The sequence below is a fragment of the Lontra canadensis genome, unplaced genomic scaffold, assembly GCF_010015895.1.
Source record: "Lontra canadensis isolate GAN:19392208 unplaced genomic scaffold, GSC_riverotter_1.0 scaffold19, whole genome shotgun sequence".
Taxonomy (NCBI): Eukaryota; Metazoa; Chordata; class Mammalia; order Carnivora; family Mustelidae; genus Lontra; species Lontra canadensis.
This window is the reverse complement of record NW_022631013.1, coordinates 19397999-19420978: the sequence shown is the minus strand read 5'-3', so window position 1 is coordinate 19420978 and position 22980 is coordinate 19397999. Positions and strand designations below refer to the sequence as shown.

Below are 22980 nucleotides of genomic sequence, written 5' to 3'. Positions count from 1 at the left end.
AAAAAGCAGAAGACACTAAGACATAATCAACAAATTTTGAGTTCTTTTGGTAAAACAGATGGATCTATTTATAAATGTATCAGAATGAAGGAAAAATAAATACATTCTCATTCACCAATAGATTGTTACTGTTTGGACTTTGAAAACATGAGGAGACTTCAGATAAAGGTGGAGGGCAGCATGCAAAAGACCTTCTCCCAGGCTTCTATTAAAAAGTGGTAAAGACTTTAAAAACTTAAGATTGCACACACCAGCTATTAAGCATATAGAAACATGATAACCAAACATCGCTAAGTCTAAATCACTGAGTCTAAATCAGGGCTCTGGCATTGTACCTTCAAAGAGCCACAAACAGCTCGTGCATGCCTAATAGCTTCTTTTATGTTCCCTCTGTTGGTCCAGATACTTGCTTTTATAAGTCTTCCTCACCTAAATTACTTTCTTAACAACAGAAAACACACTAATATTACCGTAGGAATTAACTAATTAAAAGCTGACTATCAGCTATATTTATCCTCTAATTTCATCTGTTGCTTTGTATTTTTGATTTTGCAAACAGAATTTACCACCAACCAGGTTATCTCTTATATATGTATATATATAAAAGAATTCTGTAATAAAAAAGCCTTTGAGGACATGCATAAAATCACAATCACCAGTAATTGGACAATAGTTAAACTAATTGAGAGGAATCTGCGTATTTATAAGTGATTACATAAAGAAAGAGAAGATATGGGTTAAGTAACAACATTACATTTTTACATAAATAAGCCCAAGTTCTTTATGTTTAAAATATAGGTCAAGGTGAAGGAGTAAATTTGTTCTTTTAACTTCCAGATGTGGTCATTTGGGTCCTTTTGCCTTGGATGTGGTTTCCTTTGGAATCTTTCCATTTTGACATTGAGTAAATCTGGTTACTGTAGAAACACCATCCACAAACTTGGTTTTGAAAAGGACATTTGCATTGTTGAACATACCCTCCTTTAGTGACACCACAATGAACTTAAGGGAAAAAGGGGGAAAAAAAGCATAAAAGATACTTTTTGTAATGTGAAGAAATGCACTCTTATTTTTATTCTGGGGTTAAGAACTTTCTGGAGATATTCTGATTTTGTTATTTCTTACAAAGCTTAGCTCAAAGCAAATGTACCATCCTCAACTGCAAGTGAAAAATAGTTCTAATACTGGGCACCTAGATGAATTCTAGCTTTCTATATCTGGGTTTTAAGAATCTCTTAATTTGACTTTGAGTGTTTCATTACCCAGGTTTACTACTTCCTACTGGTGACTGCTTGTTGCTGTCCTCTGCAGCTGGCATCACTGTTTTGTTGCTAACTCTAAATGCCCTGGTGAAATATCTTTCTCTGTGATATTTTAAGAATATCAAAGAAGGCTACAAGTTCCTACAAGTACTACCACTAGCTCAAATGGAACATTTACAAAATTAAGAAAAGGTACCATTCACTGTTACCTGTTAAAAAGACTACCATAATACTATAGTCTGTGATAACTATGATAAGTGGAGCCCCCCTCCCCGAGTTGTACGTTGTATTATCTGTATAACCATATGTGGCAGGCCCCAGTGCCTGCAGCAACGATTCCATAAAAACAAACTATTCCTAAAGGGGCTTTTCTCTATTTCTTTTCTTCTATTTCATCAGGAAAAATGCTGAGTACTCCCATCAAGTGCCACAAGATTTTGACTTCCTAAAACAGTCTTGCTTTGATTGTGTATCCTAGGACAGTTAGCTAGAGAAAATAATATTAACCATAAATTAATTCCAAATTATGAAAAACTTAGATTCTCCCTCATGGTACAGTCAACAATGGTAATGCCTGGCTCCCTCTTTAATAGAAAACCAAACCTTTTTTTCCTTCAGTATCCACTTGAATGGAAGTATATGTAAATATTCAGTATATATTTAAAGAGATACACAATGCTTTAATATTTCTCAACCCTAAATATCTTAGTGTTGGCCATTACTAAAGAACAGTTTTAGAAGAACAAATACTAAAACTGTGACAGAGACATTTTTTCTGGTTCTTACCTGGGAATGTGTGAAATGAGTACGCAGCATCTGTCCAATATTCTGGGTGTGAGAAAGATCCAAGGCTGCATCCACTTCATCCAGGATATAAATTGGAGCAGGTTTGAAGAGGAGCATGGACAATATTAATGACAAAGCTACTAACGACCTGCAAAGAAAGACCAAAAGAGAAGTCATCAAAACGTGACTTTACCACTCTTTACCAAAACACTGAAGCAAATTTGCTCTCCTCTTATTATTGAATAGTGCAGGCTTAACTGAAGTTTCAAACGTCAACACTTAAGTTTTTTAAACTGGTTCTTTTATTTTAGCTTTCTTCTCTTCAAAGAGTTTTATTTTGAACAGGTTTATATTCTTTCCAATCAAAGAATCGGGATAAATGGCACTTCTCCTTAAGGAAAGATGGTATTTTCTTTCCTTCCCCAATTGCTGTTAGATGCCTAGGTAGCAGGGGAGTGAAGGCTATGTACTTACTGGTTAAGACAACAGCTATGGTCTTGGTGAAACTGTAACGGGTGTAGGTGCCTCTTTCAAACTTTCACTATGCAAGCAGTTAGGAGTATACATATACACACATGCACAAACCAATATCCATTTTCTATTGGCACCATTTAAGAGTAAGTTGTATAGATTATGGCCCATTACTTCCCAGTGTGAGAAGTTCAAACAATTACTAAGTGATGCTTAATTCTGTATGTCAACTTAGCTGGATCACGAAGTACTCAAATATTTGACTAAACTTTATTTCTCAGTTTGTCTGCGAGGGTATTTCTCGGTGAAATCTGCATGTGAACTGGAATACACAGTAAAGCAGTTTACCCTCTCCAATGTGGGTGGACACCACACTCCCTGCCAAAGGACTCAATAGTAAGAAAGGCAGAGGAAAGAATTAGTTCTTTCCTGCCTCATTACTTGAGCTGGGACATGGATATTCAGCCTCAGTGTTCCTGGTTCTCAGGCCTTCACACCCAGACTGAATTACACCACTGGCCCTCCTGGGTTTCCAGCTTGCAGACAACAAATTGTGGGACTTTTCAGCCTCCACAGTAAGATTAGCCAATTCCTTATTAAAAAAGAATCTCTTCACACACATACACACACTACTGGTTCTGTCTCTCCGGAGAACCCTAATAATACACCTTACTTAAAATCTTTAGTTAGTCAGGGCGCCTGGGTGGCTCAGTTGGTTAAAGCCTCTGCCTTCAGCTCAGGTCATGGTCCCAGGGTCCTGGGATCGAGGCCCGCATCGGGCTCTCTGCTCTGCAGGGAGCCTGTTTCCTCCTCTCTCTCTGCCTGCCTCTTTGCCTACTTGTGATCTCTCTCTCTGTCAAATAAATAAATAAAATCTTAAAAAAAAAAAATTTGTAGTTAGTCAGATTCTATAGGTCCTCTTCAGTTCTCTTCTAGCTAACCATCCCCTGTAACTGCACCTGGTTTTGTTCTAATCTGGCACAAAAAATCATAATTCTTGTATTTTTTAAAGTTTTTTTCAATGTTTAAGGTGAAACCAAAATTTCTAGCAAAGGCAACGAAAGAAACAGTGCAATAAAAAATAGTGAGACTGACATCTACCACCATAGAGGGGAGCTGAGGTCATTCAACCAACCTAAAATTATTTTTCCTTGGCTTTCTCTGTGCCAAATGCTTAAGATGCTGAGTTTCCTTTCAAACTTATCTTTCAGGGGAAAAAAAAACAAAAAACTCACAAGAGTTAAACTACTGTGCTGGATATTCATCTAAAATAATGGTATATATGTAGAAATAATTTCATATCATCATAATTATGGAAATAATTTTCAGGTCCCAATAAAATAAGCATACATTTTAGGTGTTCCTCTAAACATTTTCTAGGACTTCAGCAAAAAAAAAAAGTTAGATACTGGGATCTGAACTACGGAATTCAATTTTAACAGTCACCAGAAGGTGTTTTATGCTGTTAAAATATTTAGGAATCTTAATCATAATGAAATAAATCAAGGGACCACTATTCTAATCATAAAAATGACAAAGGTTTTCATAAGAAAAATGAACAGGTCTTAGTATTTTCTACATAAAGAGTTACGTGATGGCATCATAGGGCACGTGAGAATAATTTAAGGACTAGAATTGTACATCCTCAAGGGGAAAAATACAAAGTAACTAACCATCTTTAATTATGTGAATACCCACACTTTCTCTCTCAGGAGGTTTTAATTATTTGGCTCTGTGCAGCAAGGTGAGGAGTTAGGCCACATGACCTAAGTTTCTGAATCACTGTGCAAGGCTTGGAAAAACTTCCCTAAAGCCTAGAACATGCTATTTTCAACACTATTCATTCCTTTATGTAGATCCAAGTTTTCTTCTGGTATCCTTTTCCTTTCACCTGAAAACTTTAACTTGCACAGTTCTGCTGGGATCAAACTCCTCCAGCTTTTGTTTTTCTGAAAAAAATATACTGACTTCAATTTAAAGAATATTTTGATCAGACAGAATTCTTGGTTGACATGTTTCTCTTTTAGCATTTTCTAGATGTTGTTCCGGATTTCTGGCTTGCATAATTTTTGACAATAAGCCTGAAGTTATTTTTATCTTTGTTCCTTGCCATGTAATATGTCTCTTTGCTTCTGGCTGTTTTAAGATTTTTCTAATCACTGGCATATAAAAACCACAATTTCATATAATATACTCTGCTATATTATTGTATGTGTGTGGAGGAGGGGAGGGGCAGGGGATGTGTTTATCCTACTAAGAATTCACAGAAACGAAGACTGTGGGTTTATAGAACTCATCAAATTGGGAAAATCTGGGGTAACTATTTCAAGTATTTTTCTGTTTTGCCTCTTCCTCTTTTTTTTGAGCTCCAAATACATGTATGTTAGTTGGCTTGATGGTCAGTGAGGCTCTATTTTTAGAGTTTTCTGTTTCTCACTTTGGCTTTAATATTTCTATTTTCTGTGTCTTCAAAGTCATTTAGGTTTCTTTTACACTGTCTAATCTGTTAATGTCATGTGGTGAACTTTGACTTCTGGGCATATTTTTTATCTCCAGAAATTCTAATAGGTTCTTTTTTCCCTGTTAATTCTTGGAAATAATTAACATAATTCTGTAACTTCCTTGTCTTCTCTTTTTATCACCTGTCATTTCTAGGTCTCTTTCCATCGAATACTTTTTCTTTAGGCTATGAACCACATTTTCTTGATTTCTGTCCAGTACTTTTTATCAGATGCCAGATACTGTGTTATGTTAGTCTCAAGGTACATGAGGATCAGCTTGCTCTCTTCAAGGTATGTGATGCACTCTGCTGTGTGCAGTGTTCCTTTCACCTCAGGGACAGTACAAACTGAATGCTAAGTTGGGGCCTCCCCAAACTGTTTCTTTAATTTAGTGAGACCACTTTAGTGAGGTTTTGTGTGGATTCCCTTCAGTGCACTTGCAAACCGAAACTTCTCCTATAGAGAAAGCTGGGATGAACACTGAGCTCAGCACTTTTGTTTCACTGCACTCAGGTTATCATATTCATTTCCCAAAGTCTAAAAACAACTGTTTTTCATATATTTTATCTAGTTTTCTAATCACTTATCCTTATTACTCCTTTGTTGCCTATTATCTTAAAGGTTTATTTGTGTCAGAGAGAGCATGCACATGCACGCAAGCAGGGGAAGAGGGAGCGAATCTCAAGCCGACTTCCCGCTGAGCATGGAGCCCAACTCGAGGCTCAATCCCATGACCCCGAGATCGTGACCTGAGCCAAAATCAAGAGTTGGACGCTCAACCAACTGAGCCATCCAGGTGCCCCGTTGCCTACTATATTAATCAAAAGTTCTTAAAAACAAATAAGCAAACAAACAAAAAACGTGCATTCTTACAAATTAAGCTCTTAAGTCCTACATGTAACGATTACCTACCAATTTTCAATTTTGTTTAGCTTAACTCTGAGCGGATGGATTATAATAAAGTAAGAGGAATGAGAAATTGTAATGCTGCAAAGGGATTACTCACCTCTGACCACCACTAAGTTCAGTTAGGTTTTCCTTCCAAGTATTTCCTAAAGCAACCTTGAACTCCAGACCATCCAATACAGTTTGCCCCTCTGGTGGTGCAAGCATAGCATTAGCACCAGGCAAAAGAGTAGAAAAAATAGACCCAAAGTCCTTGTTCACCTGGATTTAAAAAAAAAAAAAAAAAAGATTATTCTTGGAAAGCCTTCTAAAATATTTTAATCAAATGTTGGCAAGTGGATCTTCAATCTCTGTTACTAACTCAGGTTTTGACATATTATAGCCCATATGACAAATCTGGCCATGCCCATTCATTTATACGTTGTCTATGGCTGTAAGCACTAAAATAGTAGTCTAGTAATTACAGCAGAGACTATACGGCTCACAAAGCCAGAAATATTTATTACCTGCCCCTTTACAGAAAAAATTTACTAAACTCTGCTCTAACTTTCAATGGGAACTAAAGGCTATACTTCTAACTCTACCCTGAAATTCTGACTTTTGTAAGCTGTATTATAGGAATCTTCAGAGACACACAACTATATGACAGGAGACTCAAGCTGCAGTTGGGAGAGGCAGAAATAAAAAGTTCTTTTTGGCATTAACACTTTCTCTTATAAAACCTGTTTCAGTTAACCTTAAAAAGCCTAAGATCAAGGCGAAGTCTAGGAAAAAAAGAGGCATGAAATCAAACCACCAGATATGTCAAGGTGTCAAATGGTCCTTTTCTGTAGGCCTCTTCTCAGCCAAAGTTGTTGTCAAAAGACAGGAACAGGACTGGACCCCAATAGAAAAAGGCTAAAGAAGCTGTTTGACTTATCTCCATCAAGCCACAGTAGATTACCTAGAGATTTAGGGTCAATATTTAATTGTAACTGGGTAATTTTTGTGCATACACATTTGATCAATGATTTAAGAATTTGGTCATTTGTCTTTGAATATACAACTGATAATCTTGGAATTCAGCAAATTTGAATGTGTGCATATGCAGGCACAAACCCATGAGGATCTGACCGCCATGTTCTCTAGAGAAATCTCCAAATTCAAGTACCTGAATATTTGTGCTAATGAAGAGATCTAGATACATAAAATCAGAATATACAGATTTATTAAGGAATATAGTTTTAAGAGCAATTGCATACATGCTGAGTAACATCCTACACCAAGTTAACAGGTTGTAGTTTTATCTGGGGTAGATTTCTAAAGTTAGGTGAGGTTCATCACAATGGAGAGGACCACTGTCTTTTTTGGGATGATAAAGACAGCAAAGTATTTATGAATACCTTTGGTTCTTTTTCTTTAATTTTTTGGCCAGGCAATAGAAAAGCACTAAACAGAGGATTCAAACAGTGGACTAGTACCAAACCCTGAACATGACTATGGATCCCATGGGCAAATTCCTCCAAAGGGTAAGAGAAACATATCAGTTAATGGGCAGAGATTAATACAGCCCTATACAAGACAAAAAATACACTACATTCATTGATAGATATAAAGGTGAAATGTAATCAAATTCTGAAAATCCAGTATGGTTAAGAAGGAAATAGAAAAATAAACACAGCCAATGCTGTAACTACTCTGGCTTTCTGAATCCAGTGTGCTAGAAGCCAGAAGGAAATATAAGATGCTGATAATAACACTACTTACCTCAATAGGTTATTATGAGGATTAAATGAGAAAATATGAGAATAGTACCTGACATATAATAAGCACTCAATAAATGTACCTGCTTTGACAGAACCTTGGAAATTGGGGGAACATCAATTTAAAGGATAAATTAGTATTTGTACTAAATCCAGGAACCATGGGGAAAAAAACAAGAGATAAAACCTTTCAGATCCAGTGTTAAATGCACATTTATACAAGAATAATGGGACCAACTTTTTGCATGCATTTTAAAAAAGCAACCACCAAAGGAGATGGAACTCGGAAAATTAAGTTATAAAGTAGTAACAACAAGGTGACTAAAAAGGATAATTGTGCTGCCATTACTGAAAATGAAGTTTTCAGAATTCTGATAATTACAGAATTAAAAAAGCAAAAAAGCAAGATGCCCAATTAAATCGTAGAGGCACGGAATTGTTAAAGTACCAAACAGCACAGTAACTATGTTTGGAATCTCTTGGCTGAGTCTTTTGCTACGATAGATACAGGAAAACTTCCACATAAGAGGCTAAGGAATTATCCTAAAGGAGACAAATACATGCAGCCAGGGAAGCAGAAATAATAGTCTAGAATCTTGAAATCTGCCAAAGTTGTCATAATACAAAATAAAAAAGGTACTTGGGATTTTGCTGAATGATAGTCCAGTGAAAGAATTCTAAACTTCCTTGCTTACTGCCCAATTTTTTAAGGGCAACAAGGGCGACAGCAGTTAGAAACTAAAGGCAATTTTAATTTTGATTCTATTTTAGGAAAAGAGAATTCCAGTTTTTCCACCTTGGGCTATATGATCTTAGGCTTTTCAACTTCCTAAGCTTTGATTTTTTTCATCTGTAAAACATGGATGGTTAACTATCAGTTACAGGATTATTAACATACAAAATGCTTTGCTAAAAATGTATGGAATGCATAATTACAAATTCTGAAATGTAATTAATAACTTTTAATTGGTAAATATGCCAATCTTGTTAGAGAAATGTTCTGAGAAGGAGTATTTGACCTCTGTCAGCCTGGGCAAGAGAAACCAAGGAAGTTAGAACCAAAGGGGGCAGTCCTTAGGAGGTGCTTTCCAACAATTAGAGCTTCCCCAGTGCAAAACTGAAACTGCTTCCAGCTTCAAGCAGTGGGGTATGGCAGATATTGGACAAAATCTAAGGTTTCAGACAAATGGTATCTCCTTTGACAGTAACATAGACATGGAAACAAGGTTAAGAATGAAAAATAAAGAAATCTAGAAAGTTAGAAATTTAACCTAGGAACCAGTCTACTCTGAAGTAGACTGTCAGAGTAAGAGTATGATGGAGGAACACAAACTTACCTTTGCAAATCGGTACCAGTCAAGTCCAAAAGGACAGATGGATTTAAAAGTCTAGAAGGTTTTAACTAAGGCATGAGTGCGTACCTCAATCAAACATAAATCAGCCATTTTAAATTCATCTCTGTATATAAACCTGACAATATTCTTCATCCTTGCCTCATATAAAATAAATGATAATATTTTTGGTTCAAATACCTTTTGCCAAGCAATATTTAGGGCTTGGTTTTTCTTCTGGTCAAGGTCTTCTATAGTTGCAAGGATTTTGGATTTGTCATTTTCTACAATTCTCTTCTTCTTCATCAAGTCATTATACTAGTAAGATAAAAAGCATACTTAAAAGAAAAATATAAAATTTTCTTTACATTCTAGAATTCAGTCAGGAAAAGAGGTTTAATTTTTATATATTAATATATACTCCTGTTTACCAGAAAAATAAACTGTATTAAGACTCATAATGTAAACCAAATCATGAAGAAAGTAATAAATATATCACCAATAGGTAAAATTTAGTTGCTATTATTGAGAATGTATAGGACAAGCTAAATATTTTGATTCCTCTAATACTTCCACCAGATCTTTCTAGCAGCCAAGGTAAAAAAGGAAGTGTGTCATATGTATAAACTCAAAAGTAGCCCTAGCATGCTTTCCTCTTAAGGTCAGTCTAAGCAGTGACACGTAAGTTCAATTCCTCATCATGATATATGAGTCCTACATAATTCAGCCCTTATATCTGACTTCTTGCAATCCCACTCCTCGCCCTGATCCAGCCCTGATCCTGGTCTTTTTTTCAGTTCCTTGAACATAATAAGCTCATTACAGCCTTCTAGCCCATGCATTGTTCTCTCTTCCCAGAATGATCTTTCTCTGTATCTGACTTAATAGGTGCCTCAAATTTCAGCTCGAACATCACATCTTCAGAGTGGTCTTTTCCTGGTTAATGTAGTAACTCACTGAAAAAAAAAAATTGAGGGAGGCTGCAGAGGGATAATTACACCTTGAGTAGCAGCAGAACTTTCTAAAAGTCTTCTTAACTCATTTCTCCTCAGAGCCTAAAAGGAGGCTCCAAATTCTTCCTTAAAAATTCCAGTCAGTCCTGCTAGCTCCCTTGCTTCCTCTCTGCTTTATGCCCAAGCTCCTAAAACCTCTCTACAATTTTCTCTTATTCCTTGCATAATTCCATGTAGTTTCTTATTTGGACAGACACAAAATACAACAAAAAAAGGCCATCTTACTTAACAATAAAGCTTTTCCTCTGGTAAGGAAATGGCAGTTGGAGAATTCTTTTAAAAAATATTAGACCAGTTATCCTTATCTAATAAAAGCAAACAAGTGAATAAGTTTCATGATGATAGGCAGTTCAAATTCAGACCGAAGATTTTCTCCCACAAATATGGCATATATTGCAAAGCTTTAATGGAGAAATAAAAATCAGCTGGAACATTTTATAGATAGATCACAACATGAGCATTATTAGCCTATTTGGTATCTAACACAATATAGATTCTTTGTAGATACTAATGTCAATAACAATTACCAAAAAAACCCCACTATGGCAAAACTTCTTAAAAGTAATTGAGTTCATAAGCATTACCACTTTTAGAGACCTCTCATAACTCTGTGATACAAACTCAAACAGAATTTTGCAAAATTAAAGAAGGTATAGGGCATAATATAAAATTACTCAGAGGGCTTTCCTATAGAGCTGCCAAGAATACGGGCATAATATAAAATTACTCAGAGGGCTTTCCTATAGAGCTGCCAAGAATACAGACAGCTTTCCCCTGTGGATTTTTCTTTTAACATGGCAGACTAGAGAGGTTTTGTCAGGGGTGGAGACATGGATAACATTATCAAGTAAGTGAGCATTAAAAAGAGAAGATGCTGCTGGACATACAGATTAGTAGAGGAGTGCTTATGCATATAACACTATTAGTCATTACTTATGTAATGATTCTATTATTCCCTAGAGTCAAAAGGAAGACAACAGCTATGGAATGACTGGTAAGGAGGCAGATAGCAGAGTACACCTTATTTTTCAAAGCCCTTTCAAGGCAAGTGAAAGAAAGGTTAGAAAGTGAGAAGTTAACCAGAACAGAAAGTATAGTTTTTATTTACACCAAGAATAAGAAAAGGGTAGAATATGTTCATGGCAAAACCAATAGAAAAGTTATATACAACAGAATATATAAATAATTGATGATGCCAAACAATGAAATAAGAAAAGAAATGGAAAGGGGAAAACAGAAATTAATTTAGTATGAAGGGCATCAAGAAAAAGAGTTCCTCCAGTAACTACTGCTGGGGTCAGAGAGAGCCATCAAAGCTACTCAGATGGCCAGATAGTCAAAGGAAAAGGACTTACCCGCTCTTCAGCTTCTGTCAGAACATTCATAGCTCTCATGTTGACATTTCTCCCCAGTTTCTCCTTCATTTCTTGCAACTTCTGAAGTCTCTGACCAGCTTCTTTGGGGTTGTTGGTTTTGAAATCATAGGCACTATTAGGTTGCCCAAAGAGGTGTTTCTCTGTATTAATCCAGTCATAGTCTTTCAGCATTTTAGAGACCTAGCCACAGAGGTTAATAGAAGCATCTATCATTGTTTACAAATAGATATTTAAAAACCAGTTTCTTGGGGGTGCCTGGCTGGCTCAGTTGATTGAGCCTCTGACTCTTGGTTTTGACTCAGGTCATGATCTCAGGGTCTTGGGCTCCAAACTCAGCAGGGAGTCGGCTTGAGGATTCTCTCCCTTTCCCTCACCCCTCCCTGTGCTCATGCTCTCACATAAATCTTTAAAAAAAGCTTAAGTACTTAGTAATTTTAAATTAATGACTCATTTATAAAACTGAGGTTTACTATTAACAGTAAATACTATACTAAGTATGAAATTTTTTACCTGGAGGATAGGCTAAAAAAAAAGATCTTCCTATTACTTAAGCCTCAGAAGAAGAGCCAGCAGCTCACACATATTTATAAAAAGCATATGTAAAATACCTCCATTACAATGAAATATAACCCAGATAAGACTCCTTCAGATTTTACTAAACTCAATCAATTGCTTCAAAAACAACTTGTGAAAGTTAAAATTCTTATAGAAATACTTAAGTCTTAGATTTGGTAAATTTGTGAAAGCCTAATTCTGACTGGCAATTCTGAGAATTATTAAATAAAAAACCGCCCTAAACATTGACTCTATTCCCTTAGCCACTCTCTTTTGACAAGGCATAGAAATGTACTTTATATACTATAAATAGTTAAAACTTTTAAATTATAGTGCTTAAGGAAGACTTTCTTCTACTAAAATTGTTTAAGGTTGGTTGGTAGAATCTAATCCTTGTCAATTTATTTATCCTTACTAATTCCATGGGTACAGTAGTCTCACCTCCAGGCTCCAAAGATGATCATTTCCAATCTGCCTTCCCTGCTGATCCGTAAGCTCTATGAAGGCATTCTGGGTACGTGTTGCTTATCCTTATCTTTAGTGCCTGGCCTACTATCTGATACTAATTGGTATGCAATACTTAGTAAACTACATACTGCAAAAATTCCTTAACTTTTTAGCAGTTCCACTTGTGAATCTCCTTTTCACTTCCTTAACTATATAAATAAAATCCCCCAACAATCACCACTACTGGCATTTTCAATTATAAAAAATTATTAACAGTAATATGAACATTGGTAATATTTCAATGAATCCACTAATACCAGGCTACCAGGCTAATGGAAATCAGTAATAACAAAATATTAGGATATTAATGATGTGACTATGAAAAAATACATATTTTTTAAACTAAGTCATGAGGGGTGGCTGGATGGCACAATCGTTAAGTGTCTGCCTTCAGCTCAGGTTTTGATCCGAGGGTCCTGGGATCGAGCCCCACATTGAGCTGCCTGCTCAGCAGGGAGCCTGTCTCTCCCTCTCCTGCTCCCCTGCTTGTGTTCCCTCTCTTGCTGTATCCCTTTCTGTCATATACATAAAATCTTTAGTAAAAATTTGAAAAATATACTAAGTCATGAACCTGACCAGGCACACATGGCTTTTTCAGAGGGTGGGGTGACTGTTCTATATTTCTGACTTTTTTGAAGTTAAATCTCTTCTACTTTTAAGGTGCTAAAGAAGATTTAAAAGGCAACAAACTGTTCAACATTCACAAACATGAAAGGTGAATTACTAAGATTTCATGGGTGCAGCCTCTTAATCAAGTAATGAGTTTCTGCAAAAACATGTATTCTCTTTAAAGTATTTAAGACACTGTGTTACATAGAAGGAAGAAACTTTTAAAGAGTGACCAAAAAAATGGAGATAACCTTAAAAAGATAGCTGCTTAGCAAAACATCAGATTTCAGATGAGGCTGCAAAACTGACAATACTGATCCTCACAAGGACATCCGGAAGCCAATTAAGTCCTCATTTTAGAAGTTGCCTGTATATATATTCTGGTGAGTTTTTAATTCATTTTGAAATAAGGTAAATAATATATATTATCACTACTAATACAGTAATAGTTCTATGAATATTTGGGAATTAAAAAACAGTCAGTTCCATGGGAGACCACTATTTGGTAAAAACATCTTGCAGGTAGGGATAAGTACCTGAAATTTAGAAATAAAATATTTATGCCATTTGGTGAAAATGAACATTGCTGAGAAGCTGTTTAAATAGCTGTAAGCATCAAAATTCTGTTACAAAGCAGTTCTGCCATTTACACTGAATTCTTCATGGAGCAGTTTACCAGAATATTTCAACAACTCAGAAGCAAAAATCTGATTATGGGTAAAAATAAACAACACAACATGCCTTTGCAGCAGCATCTTCAGCTTCCCGTTTATGCTTGCTGATGTTGTGGTCCAGTTCCTTAATTTTAAGCTGAGAATCATTGTTTTGTTCCTTATGTGTTGCCACTTCAGCATATTTAGCTTTAATTACGTTGTCTTGGGCTGTTATCACTTCTTTTTGCTTGGTCACCTCTTCTTGAGCTTTATTTACAGACTCCTGAAACATAATTTGAAGACAACATATAGCAAAATAACATGGACGTATTTTTACTTTATTAAGAGATCATCTAACAAACTTTTGGGCAATTGCGATTGTGATTACAGGCAGATGGTCACCTAACCCTCTACATATTATATCCCTGTTAAAATGACTAATTTACATACGGGAGAAAACTTGTTCCACCAGTAGTAATAAGGTGTGATGCAGTGTTCATTCTGGAAGCAAAAAAGTTTCTACTGAATACAGCTTAGTTGGGATCAACTTGCAGGGGGGAGGAGGGACTATAGGAATCTAACTTTTGAAGTCTCAGAAAAGTGGCATTTTTTGGTAGTTAACAAGAAGATATGACAGATCCCCATACATCATTTACCAGGAGGGGGAGAATGTTGGCTGGGGCTTTCTACCTTTCCCTTCAATAGATATAAGCCATATTTACCAGTGACAATTGAAGATAATAATGTTTGGTTCTAGCACAGTGGTCAAAAGAGAAAAATAAGAGAGAAACTTTTTTGAACAGATAGGTCTGTAGCACAAAGAAAAACTTTTTTGCTTTGACTTTTATTATCCCCCTACTTTCCAAGGTTGAAGCTATTCTATCTCCAAAGTGGTAATTATAACTGCAATTCAGTCTGTCACCAAACCCTTCCCCCAGGAACCCCTTTGCTTCATTCTAGATCTTAAAAGAACTCTCAGAAATGTCTAAACCAAAAAAACCTAGTTCAACTCATATATAGGTAAAAACCTAAGTAGGACAATCTGCTACATGCCTCTAAGGAAGAATGGTTATTCAAGATGAAATGCACAAATAAGGGCACCTGGGTGGCTCAGTGGGTTAAGCCTCTGCCTTCGGCTCAGGTCATGATCTCAGGGTCCTGGGATCAAGCCCCACATTGGCTTCTCTGCTCAGCGGGAGCCTGCTTTCCCCTCTTTCTCTGCCTGCCTCTCTGCCTACTTGTGATCTCTCTCTGTCAAATAAATAAGTAAAATCTTAAAAAACACCCACACACACACACACACACAAATAAAAAATTTAGTGACTTGTTATTCATGCTCATTAGGAAATGATCATTTTGAGCAACAAAAATAATGTTATGCTTAGGTTATTGAATGTGCTCAAAGTGCTTTAATTTCCTTATAATGTTTAATCTGTGTCATTAGAGGTCTTTTGAGGAAGGAAAATAAATCATGGCATTCATATAAAAACCTAAAGGTATTTTAGCTTTTTGAAACCTTTGAAGAACAACAAAAGAAAGTGAAAAATACACTGGTGATATTAACCAAAGGGAAAAATAATAGACACGGGTTTATCAACTAACACCATATCTAAAAAAACATGTTTATGAAGATTCTCTCATGCCTACAGGTTAAAAATTGCATTGCAGGGGTATCTGAATGGCTAAGTAGGTTAAGCGTCTGCCTTCAGCTCAGGTCTTGATCTCAGGGTCCTGGGATCAAGGCCTGCTCTGGACTTCCCACTCAATGGGGAGCCGTGGGGAGCCCTGCTTTTCCCTCTCCTCTGCAGCTACCCCTGCTTATGCTTGCTCTCTCTCAAATAATAAATCTTAAAAAAAAATTGCATTGCAGTTTTGACTAGTTTAGTCTTTTTTTTATAAGAAATCTGTCACTAAGGTTGAACAGAAATGAAATTTTCGTTTTGTCTAATTAGTTAGCAGGCAATTTCTTTACATAGCCTCCTGGGAGTGTCCTTTGATACTCTTATCAATGAAAGGAAACAATTTAGAATGCAGAGCCTGAAAGAACCACCATTTTATACTTTTCCATAAAGAGAAATGGAAATAGGTACATGTTCTGACTGACTTTATTTAGATTGAGAATGGAGTAGCTAATTTATTTTCACATTTATCTTTAGAACATGTATCTAATTTTTAAAAAAAATTCTGTAACATGATGTCCATGAAATACAGCAGAAAATATGGAGGGATAAAATGAAAAATATGAGATTAAGACAAATCAGAAAAAAACTAGATACTTTTAAAAACTAAAATTTACTTTGGAGGGAAAATAGAAACTGAAGAGAAACTAGAAAATTTAATAAGCAACACAAAAACACAAAGCTGAGAAGCATTTTGATCTCTTAATTTCAAAAAAGAATAAAAACTGTTATTCTATTGATTTGACAAGGTGTTGAATTTAGTCATGAAGAAAATGAAGAGGAAAGGCCTACTTTCCAAAACACCATATGCTGCAATTAAAACAATAATTTCAAAGGAAAAACATACAAGAAAATATAGAAGTAGACGACACAAGGCAGGCAAAAACCCCACAGTGAAGATCAACTGAATGAAACTCCCTTTTTGAAAACTATCTACATGAAAATCTAACATGAAAATCAAGGATATCATTTACCAATAGTATCAACAGCAACATAATTGAAAAATCCAGCAACATGGTGACTACCGTCAGTAATACTGTACTGTACGTTTAAAAGTTGCTGAGAGGGGCTCCTGGGTGGCTCAGTGGGTTAAAGCCTCTGCCTTCGGCTCAGATCATGATCCCAGGGTCCTGGGATCAAGCCCCGCATCAGGCTCTCCGCTCAGCAGGGAGCCCGCTTCCCTTCCCCTCTCTGCCTTCCTCTCTCTGCCTGCCTGTGATCGCCGTCTGTCAAATAAATAAATAAATCTTAAAAAAAAAAAAAAAAGTTGCTGAGAGAGTATATCGTAAAAGTTCTCATCAGAAGGGAAAAAACTCCTAACTGTGTGGTGGTGGATGTCAACTACACTCACTGGGGTGGTCATTTTGCAATATATACAAATAAATCATTAGGCTGTATCCTTGAAACTAATACCTATCAATTATACCTCAATATGAAACAAAACAATTCAAAGTCAAAATAAAAGAAAGGGGGACAAGAGAGTAGACAATATTCATGACGGACAATCTCTAATAAAGACCTACCCACTATGAATTTGCGGGTGACAGAATATCATGTGAAATCCCCTCAGCCCTAAATCCAACCTTTACTTCCCTGCTTCTGATATCAGAACATTTCTCCCCCACCAGCATCAACTGTAGTAAGCCTCACCAATAAAGGATACTGTAGGGAAACTGGAGAAAGAGGCTTTACATCCCAGTTCTGGCATGCTTTTCTCAAAGGTAAGTTTGTCAGTGCCAGGGCCAGCAGCTCCCATGGCTGCCCTGACAACCAGCAGAGGGGAAAAGGAGAGCAGGGCTCTGCAGCATGTTCACATGGCCAACTTCCCCTGACATCCCATGTGGCATTTCCCTATGGATGGCTTCACCGCGTCAGCAAACTTCATCAGGGGGCCACAGTTTTGTCTTCTCTAACTAGATCCGGTTTTCAGCCCTACAAATACAATGAGGCTCCTTGCCAAATTTGTTCCTTCGATGGATGCACTTGCTCAGCCCTTTGGGTGGTAATGGCTAGTCCCCATATTTGCTGTTTCTATGATCACTTAGCATTCTCCCTACTCTTTAGTGATCAATCCCACACCATTCCAAACTCCTACGGTAGTCATTTTTTTATTTACACTTTGCCTATTTGAATTACCACGTAGTTTTTGTCTTGCTATTTCTCCAATATGGTAAGTAAACTTTACCTTGTTTTTAGCCACCTCAGCTGCCATTACTTCAATCTGTACTTCATAGGATTTGATAGCTTCATTTACAGCTTCAAGTTGTTGCTTATAGGATGCATGCTCTCTCTTGAGCTCTTCCAGCTCCAGAGTGATAGCTTCAACTTCCTGTAAGAAACCATTACCTACACATTCAACAGGCTATTACTGAAAAATGAATATATACATGTCAATAAAATCAGTAAGATTCTCATGCAGGTAAGACCCACAGCTTATTATTCAACTATCAAAACACATGTAAACTGTTTTCCCTAAAGAAGGAAGGAGAAAGGGAATTTATTTTCCTACAAAAAAAAAAAAAAAAAAAACGACAAATGTATATAGTATTTACAGGGTCAAAGAACTTAGCATAAACTATTTCCTTTATCCTTTTAGTCCTACAGAGATAAATACAGAATTCTACATAAGAGATAAATTAGCAGAGGAAAAGCCTTTTTTAAAACATAATTACTCAATGTCGGAAAAAAAAAAGTTTCTCAATTTTCTTCTTTTCCATTATACCCTTTAGTTTGTTAGAAGATACTCTGTGCAGGTATTTAGTGACAGAATAGGAGGAAAAGTAGATTTAAATAAAAGTGTCTAGAAAAGTGATTCAGACACAGCCTTCAGAGATAGAAAAGGCTAGGTTCAAGTTCCAGCTTTGGCACTATCCAAAAGATAAAAGCAGTTATCACCCCCATCTACAACTGAATGGCACTTTGTAAATGTAACATGCTTTGTATTGTATCCATCTTTCACAGTATCCATTCAGAGATGATCACCAAATTAGAAAGGTCACCACTCAAGCCAACATGACTTAGCTCTACTACAGGATACAAGCTTTTGGTCCACTCTTAAGTGAAGCATTTACAAAAAGGCAATTTTGCTCTTTCTCTAAAATTAGCAAGACAATACACCCCATCCTTACAATTTGGACCCTACATTACAAGTCTTTCAGCAAAATGTCTTTTGACTTAGAAGATGAATAATTTATTTCCCAAAGAAGCACAGTGTGCCTTTAGATGTTGTGGTGAATACTGATGAGTAAGGCCAGCAAAGAAGCTCTACCACCTTCAGGTCTATATTAACAATAAAAGATTGGTTCCACTTCAAGAAAGTTTATTACCTGTTGTTTTTCTTTCATTTTCTTACTAGAAGCATCCGCTTTCGTTTTGGCAAAATCCAGTTTTTCCTGAGCATCCTTCAGCTCTCGCTCTCTTTCAGCCTCTGCATTTTTCATTTTATTCTCCAATACTTCATATTTTTCTTCTGCTTTTTTCTGGATTTCTTTGGTGTTTTTTAAGGTCTCCTCACTTTCCTCTGCATCATAAAGTAGGCAAATGTGGCTAAATAAGGTCCTTCAACTATTAGAAGTTATAGATAATGGTTTATAAAAGCCTTATAAATTCACCTCTTAATAGGAGAAATGGCCTGAAAAACTGGAGGTTAAAATTTTAAAAAATTAACTGTTCCAACCTTATTCTAGAAATATTATGTTGAAATACAGATCCTATCTGGTCCAGGATCAGATGGCTTTACTGGTGAATTCTACCAAACATTCAAAGATTTAATACCTACCCTTGAAGTCTTTGAAAAAACAGAAGAGGAGGGCACACTTCGAAACTCATAAGGCCACTATTACCCTGATATCAAAACCAGACAAGAATACTGAGGTGGGGAATTACAGCCTAATAAACCGTGATGAACCCAGACACAAAAACCTTCAGCAAATATTAGCAAACTGAATTAAACGATACATTAAAAGGATAATACACCATGATGAACTGGAATATATCCCAAGGATGCAAGGCTGGTTTAACATTTGCAGTCAATGTGCTACACCATATTAATCAAATGAAGGATAAAGAGCATGTTTTCAACAGATGCAGAAAAAGCATTAGACCAATTTCAACATCCATTTATGACAAAACTCAACAAAGTGGTTATAAATGAAATGTATCTCAACATAAAAAAAGCCATCAAAACAAGCCCACAGCTAACATTGTACTGAATACTGAGAAGCTGAAAGTTTTTCTTCTAAGATCAGAAACAAGACAAGAAAGACTCTTGCCATTTTTCATCAACATAGTACTAGAAGACTTACTCAGAGCAATAAAGTGAAAGAAACAAACAAAGGCATCCATATTAGAAAGGAGTTAACTATCTCTATTTGCAGATGACATATTATATACAGAAAATCCTAGACTCCAATAAAAAACTGTCAGAATAGACATATTCAAAAAAGTTGTAGGATACAAAAATCAATGTACAAAAATCTGTTTTTATGTACTAATAATGAACTGTCAGAGAAATTAAGAGAACAATCCTACTTATAATTACATCAAAAAGAAAAAAGTACCTAGGAATAAATTTAATCTAGGAGGTAGAAAGACACATACACAGAAACTATAACTCACTGATAAAAGAAATTGAAGAAGACACAAATAAATGGAAAGATATGCTGTACTCATGGATTGGGAGGATACTGTTAAAACGTCTGTTATTACCTAAAGCAATCCGCAGATTTGTTGAAATCCCTATCAAAATTTTAATGGCATTTTTTCAAACAATCCTAAAATCTGTATGGAATCATAAAAGATTCTGAGTAGCCAAAGCTATCTTGAGAAAAAATAAGGGTGGAGACATCATACTTCCTGATTTAAACTATAATACAAAGCTATAGTAATCAAAACAGTATGGAATTAGCATTAAAAACAGACACATCAGTCAATGAACAAAACAGAGCCCAGGAATAAACCCATGCATGTATGGTCAATTAATTTATGACAAAGGAGCCAAGAATATACAATGAAGAAGGGGCACTTTCTTCAATAAATGGTGCTAGGAAAACTGGACAGCTACATGCAAAAGAATGAAACTGGACCACTTCCTTATACTACACATAAAATTTTACTCAAAATAGATTAAAGATTTGAATGTAATACCTGAAACCATAAAAATCCTAGAAGAAAATATAAGTGATAAGCTCCCTGGCATTGGTCTTAGCAGTGATTTTCTTTGGATTTCATGCTAAAAGCAAACACAACAGAAGCAAAGGTAAGTGGACAATATCAAACTAAAAAGCAAGAGTAAAAAAACCCATCAATAAAAGGCAACCTAATGAATGAGAGAAAATATGTGCACATCACTTATCGATAAGGGGTTAATATCCCAAATACATAAAGAACCCATACAACTCAAAAGAAAAAGTCAAAGTCTGATTAAAAAATGGGTACAGTATCTGAATACACACTTTTCTACAGAAGACATAGTCAATAGTCGCATGAAAAGATACTAACATCACTAAGCATCAGGGAAATAAAAATCCTAACTATAATGAGATACCATCTCATACCTATTAGAAGGGCTATTATCAAAAAAACAAGAAATAGGGCTGCCTGGGTGGCTCAGTGGGTTAAGCCTCTGCCTTCAGCTCAGGTCATGATCTCAGGGTCCTGGGAGCAAGCCCCACATCGGGCTCTCTGCTCTGCTCCCCCTCTCTGCCTACTCATGATCTCTCTTTCTCTGTCAAATAAATAAATAAAATCTTAAAAAAAAAAACAAACCACAAGAAATAACAAGGGTTGGAGAGGACATGGAGAAAAAGGAACACTCACGCACTGCTAGTGGGAATGCAAATTGGTGCGGCAACAACGGAAAACAGTATGGAGGTTCTTCAAATAATTAAAAAATAGGTATGATCTAAATAAAAGTTCCACTTCTGGGTATTTGAAGAAAACAAAACACTAACTCAAAAAAAATATATATATGCACCCCGGTGGTCACTGCAGCATTATTTTTAACAGCCAAGATATGGAAACAACCTAAGCATCCACCCATGGATGAACGGATCAAGATAATGTATGCATGTAATATACAATAGAATGTTACTCAGCCATAAAAAAGAAAACCTTGCCATTTGCAACAATATGGATGGACCTTGAAGGCATTGTGCTAAGTGAAAAAAAGAGAAGTACAAAATCACTTACATATGGAATCTTAACCAATTTTTAAAAAGCCTAGCTAACGCATACAGAGAACAGATGAAAGGTTGGCAGAGGTTGGGGGGGGTGGGACAAAATGGGCTAATTTTTACTTTTATAAAAAGGGAAGAAATCTATTAGTGGGAACATTGACCTAAAGAATGAGCAAAACTAAAACTACCATATACAATTAAGTTCTAATTAAGTATAAGACAAGTTCTTAAAATTAGGGGTAGAGACGGCTATAAAGTGAATTACGTCAAACATTTAAAATTTCCGTTTAACAAAAATACTATAAATAAAGTTAAAAGACAAGCACATAAACCAAAAGATTTTCGTAATGCAGATAATCTACAGGAAATCAGAACTCTTAAATACAAGCATGATAGAAACAAACCATAACAACTCAAAAGAAAAATGGGGAAAAGAAAGAGAAAATTCAGAGAAGTAGAAACCAAAAGGTCCAAGGTCCAAGGAACATACAGAGATCCCAAGCTTCACCAGCGAATCAAGGATCTGCAAGTTAAAATACTAATGAGCTATCTCTTCAGAACAATCAGATTGGAGATATTTTAGTCTTTTGAGAAAAGAAAGGATTTGGAGAAATGAGAACTTTCATAGGCCACTGGTGGAAATGTACACTGCTGCAAATGGGCAGAACTTGGCAATATAATAATAATATCTAATAATAAACGTATTTAGAGTGATTAATTCAAATACACATATAATAAAGAGATCTAAAATATCTCAAGTAAGGTTAAGCACAGAATGTTTTTATCTTACCAATGATTTTTTTAAGAGCATCTAATTCTTCTTGTTGCTGATGATACGAACTTTGCTGGAGCTTGGTTTGTAATAAATCTGCCTCCTCAGTTTTCAGCTCCCACTGCTGTTTTAGTTGGCGATACCTTAGAAACAGAGAAATTTACAATAAATGATCACAACTTTTCTGATATTTGAGATATGCATTTAAACTACAGGCGCCTACCTAAAATAAGCTCACAATATAAATAATATAAGATACCACTGGTTACAAGAATAGCTTTGATGACTCATGTTTTTGAGGCATCAAATTCAAGTCTGATTTGGTCACTGAAGGTAAAGCACTCTGACCAATATTGATAATAACTATTTACAGAAATACTCTTAATTTTAGAAAACACTAAAAATAACCTTGGAATAAATATGTTCCCTTAAAAATGGTCTCTCCTACTGATCCTTACCAAGAAAAACTCCACCCTAGCTCCCCACCAAAAAAACACATTAAAATGTAACCACCACACAAAATTTCAAAAATCTGGTTATCAATTCCCATTTTCAATTATTACACATAGTTCCCCTAAATTTTATAATGAGACCAACAGTTCAAAAAGGTACAGTACTTAACTTAAACATTACAGTGCACT

General features: G+C 35.9%; 1 protein-coding gene across 1 annotated transcript in view; it reads right to left on the bottom strand.

Annotated features, from left to right (window-relative positions):
* Nucleotides 1-614: 614 nt before the first annotated feature.
* The window catches only part of SMC2 (structural maintenance of chromosomes 2), a 57062-nt gene continuing 34696 nt past the window's right edge, over nt 615-22980 (bottom strand). Inside the window, exons 17-25 of the mRNA XM_032860751.1 lie at nt 22358-22482; nt 18718-18911; nt 17577-17720; nt 13801-13995; nt 11368-11568; nt 9201-9317; nt 6027-6187; nt 2049-2196; nt 615-1002 (exon numbers count right to left, since the gene is read on the bottom strand). Coding sequence (XP_032716642.1) covers nt 844-1002; nt 2049-2196; nt 6027-6187; nt 9201-9317; nt 11368-11568; nt 13801-13995; nt 17577-17720; nt 18718-18911; nt 22358-22482 — 1444 coding nt within the window. The 3' untranslated portion in view covers nt 615-843. The remainder of the gene's footprint in view (nt 1003-2048; nt 2197-6026; nt 6188-9200; nt 9318-11367; nt 11569-13800; nt 13996-17576; nt 17721-18717; nt 18912-22357; nt 22483-22980) is intronic.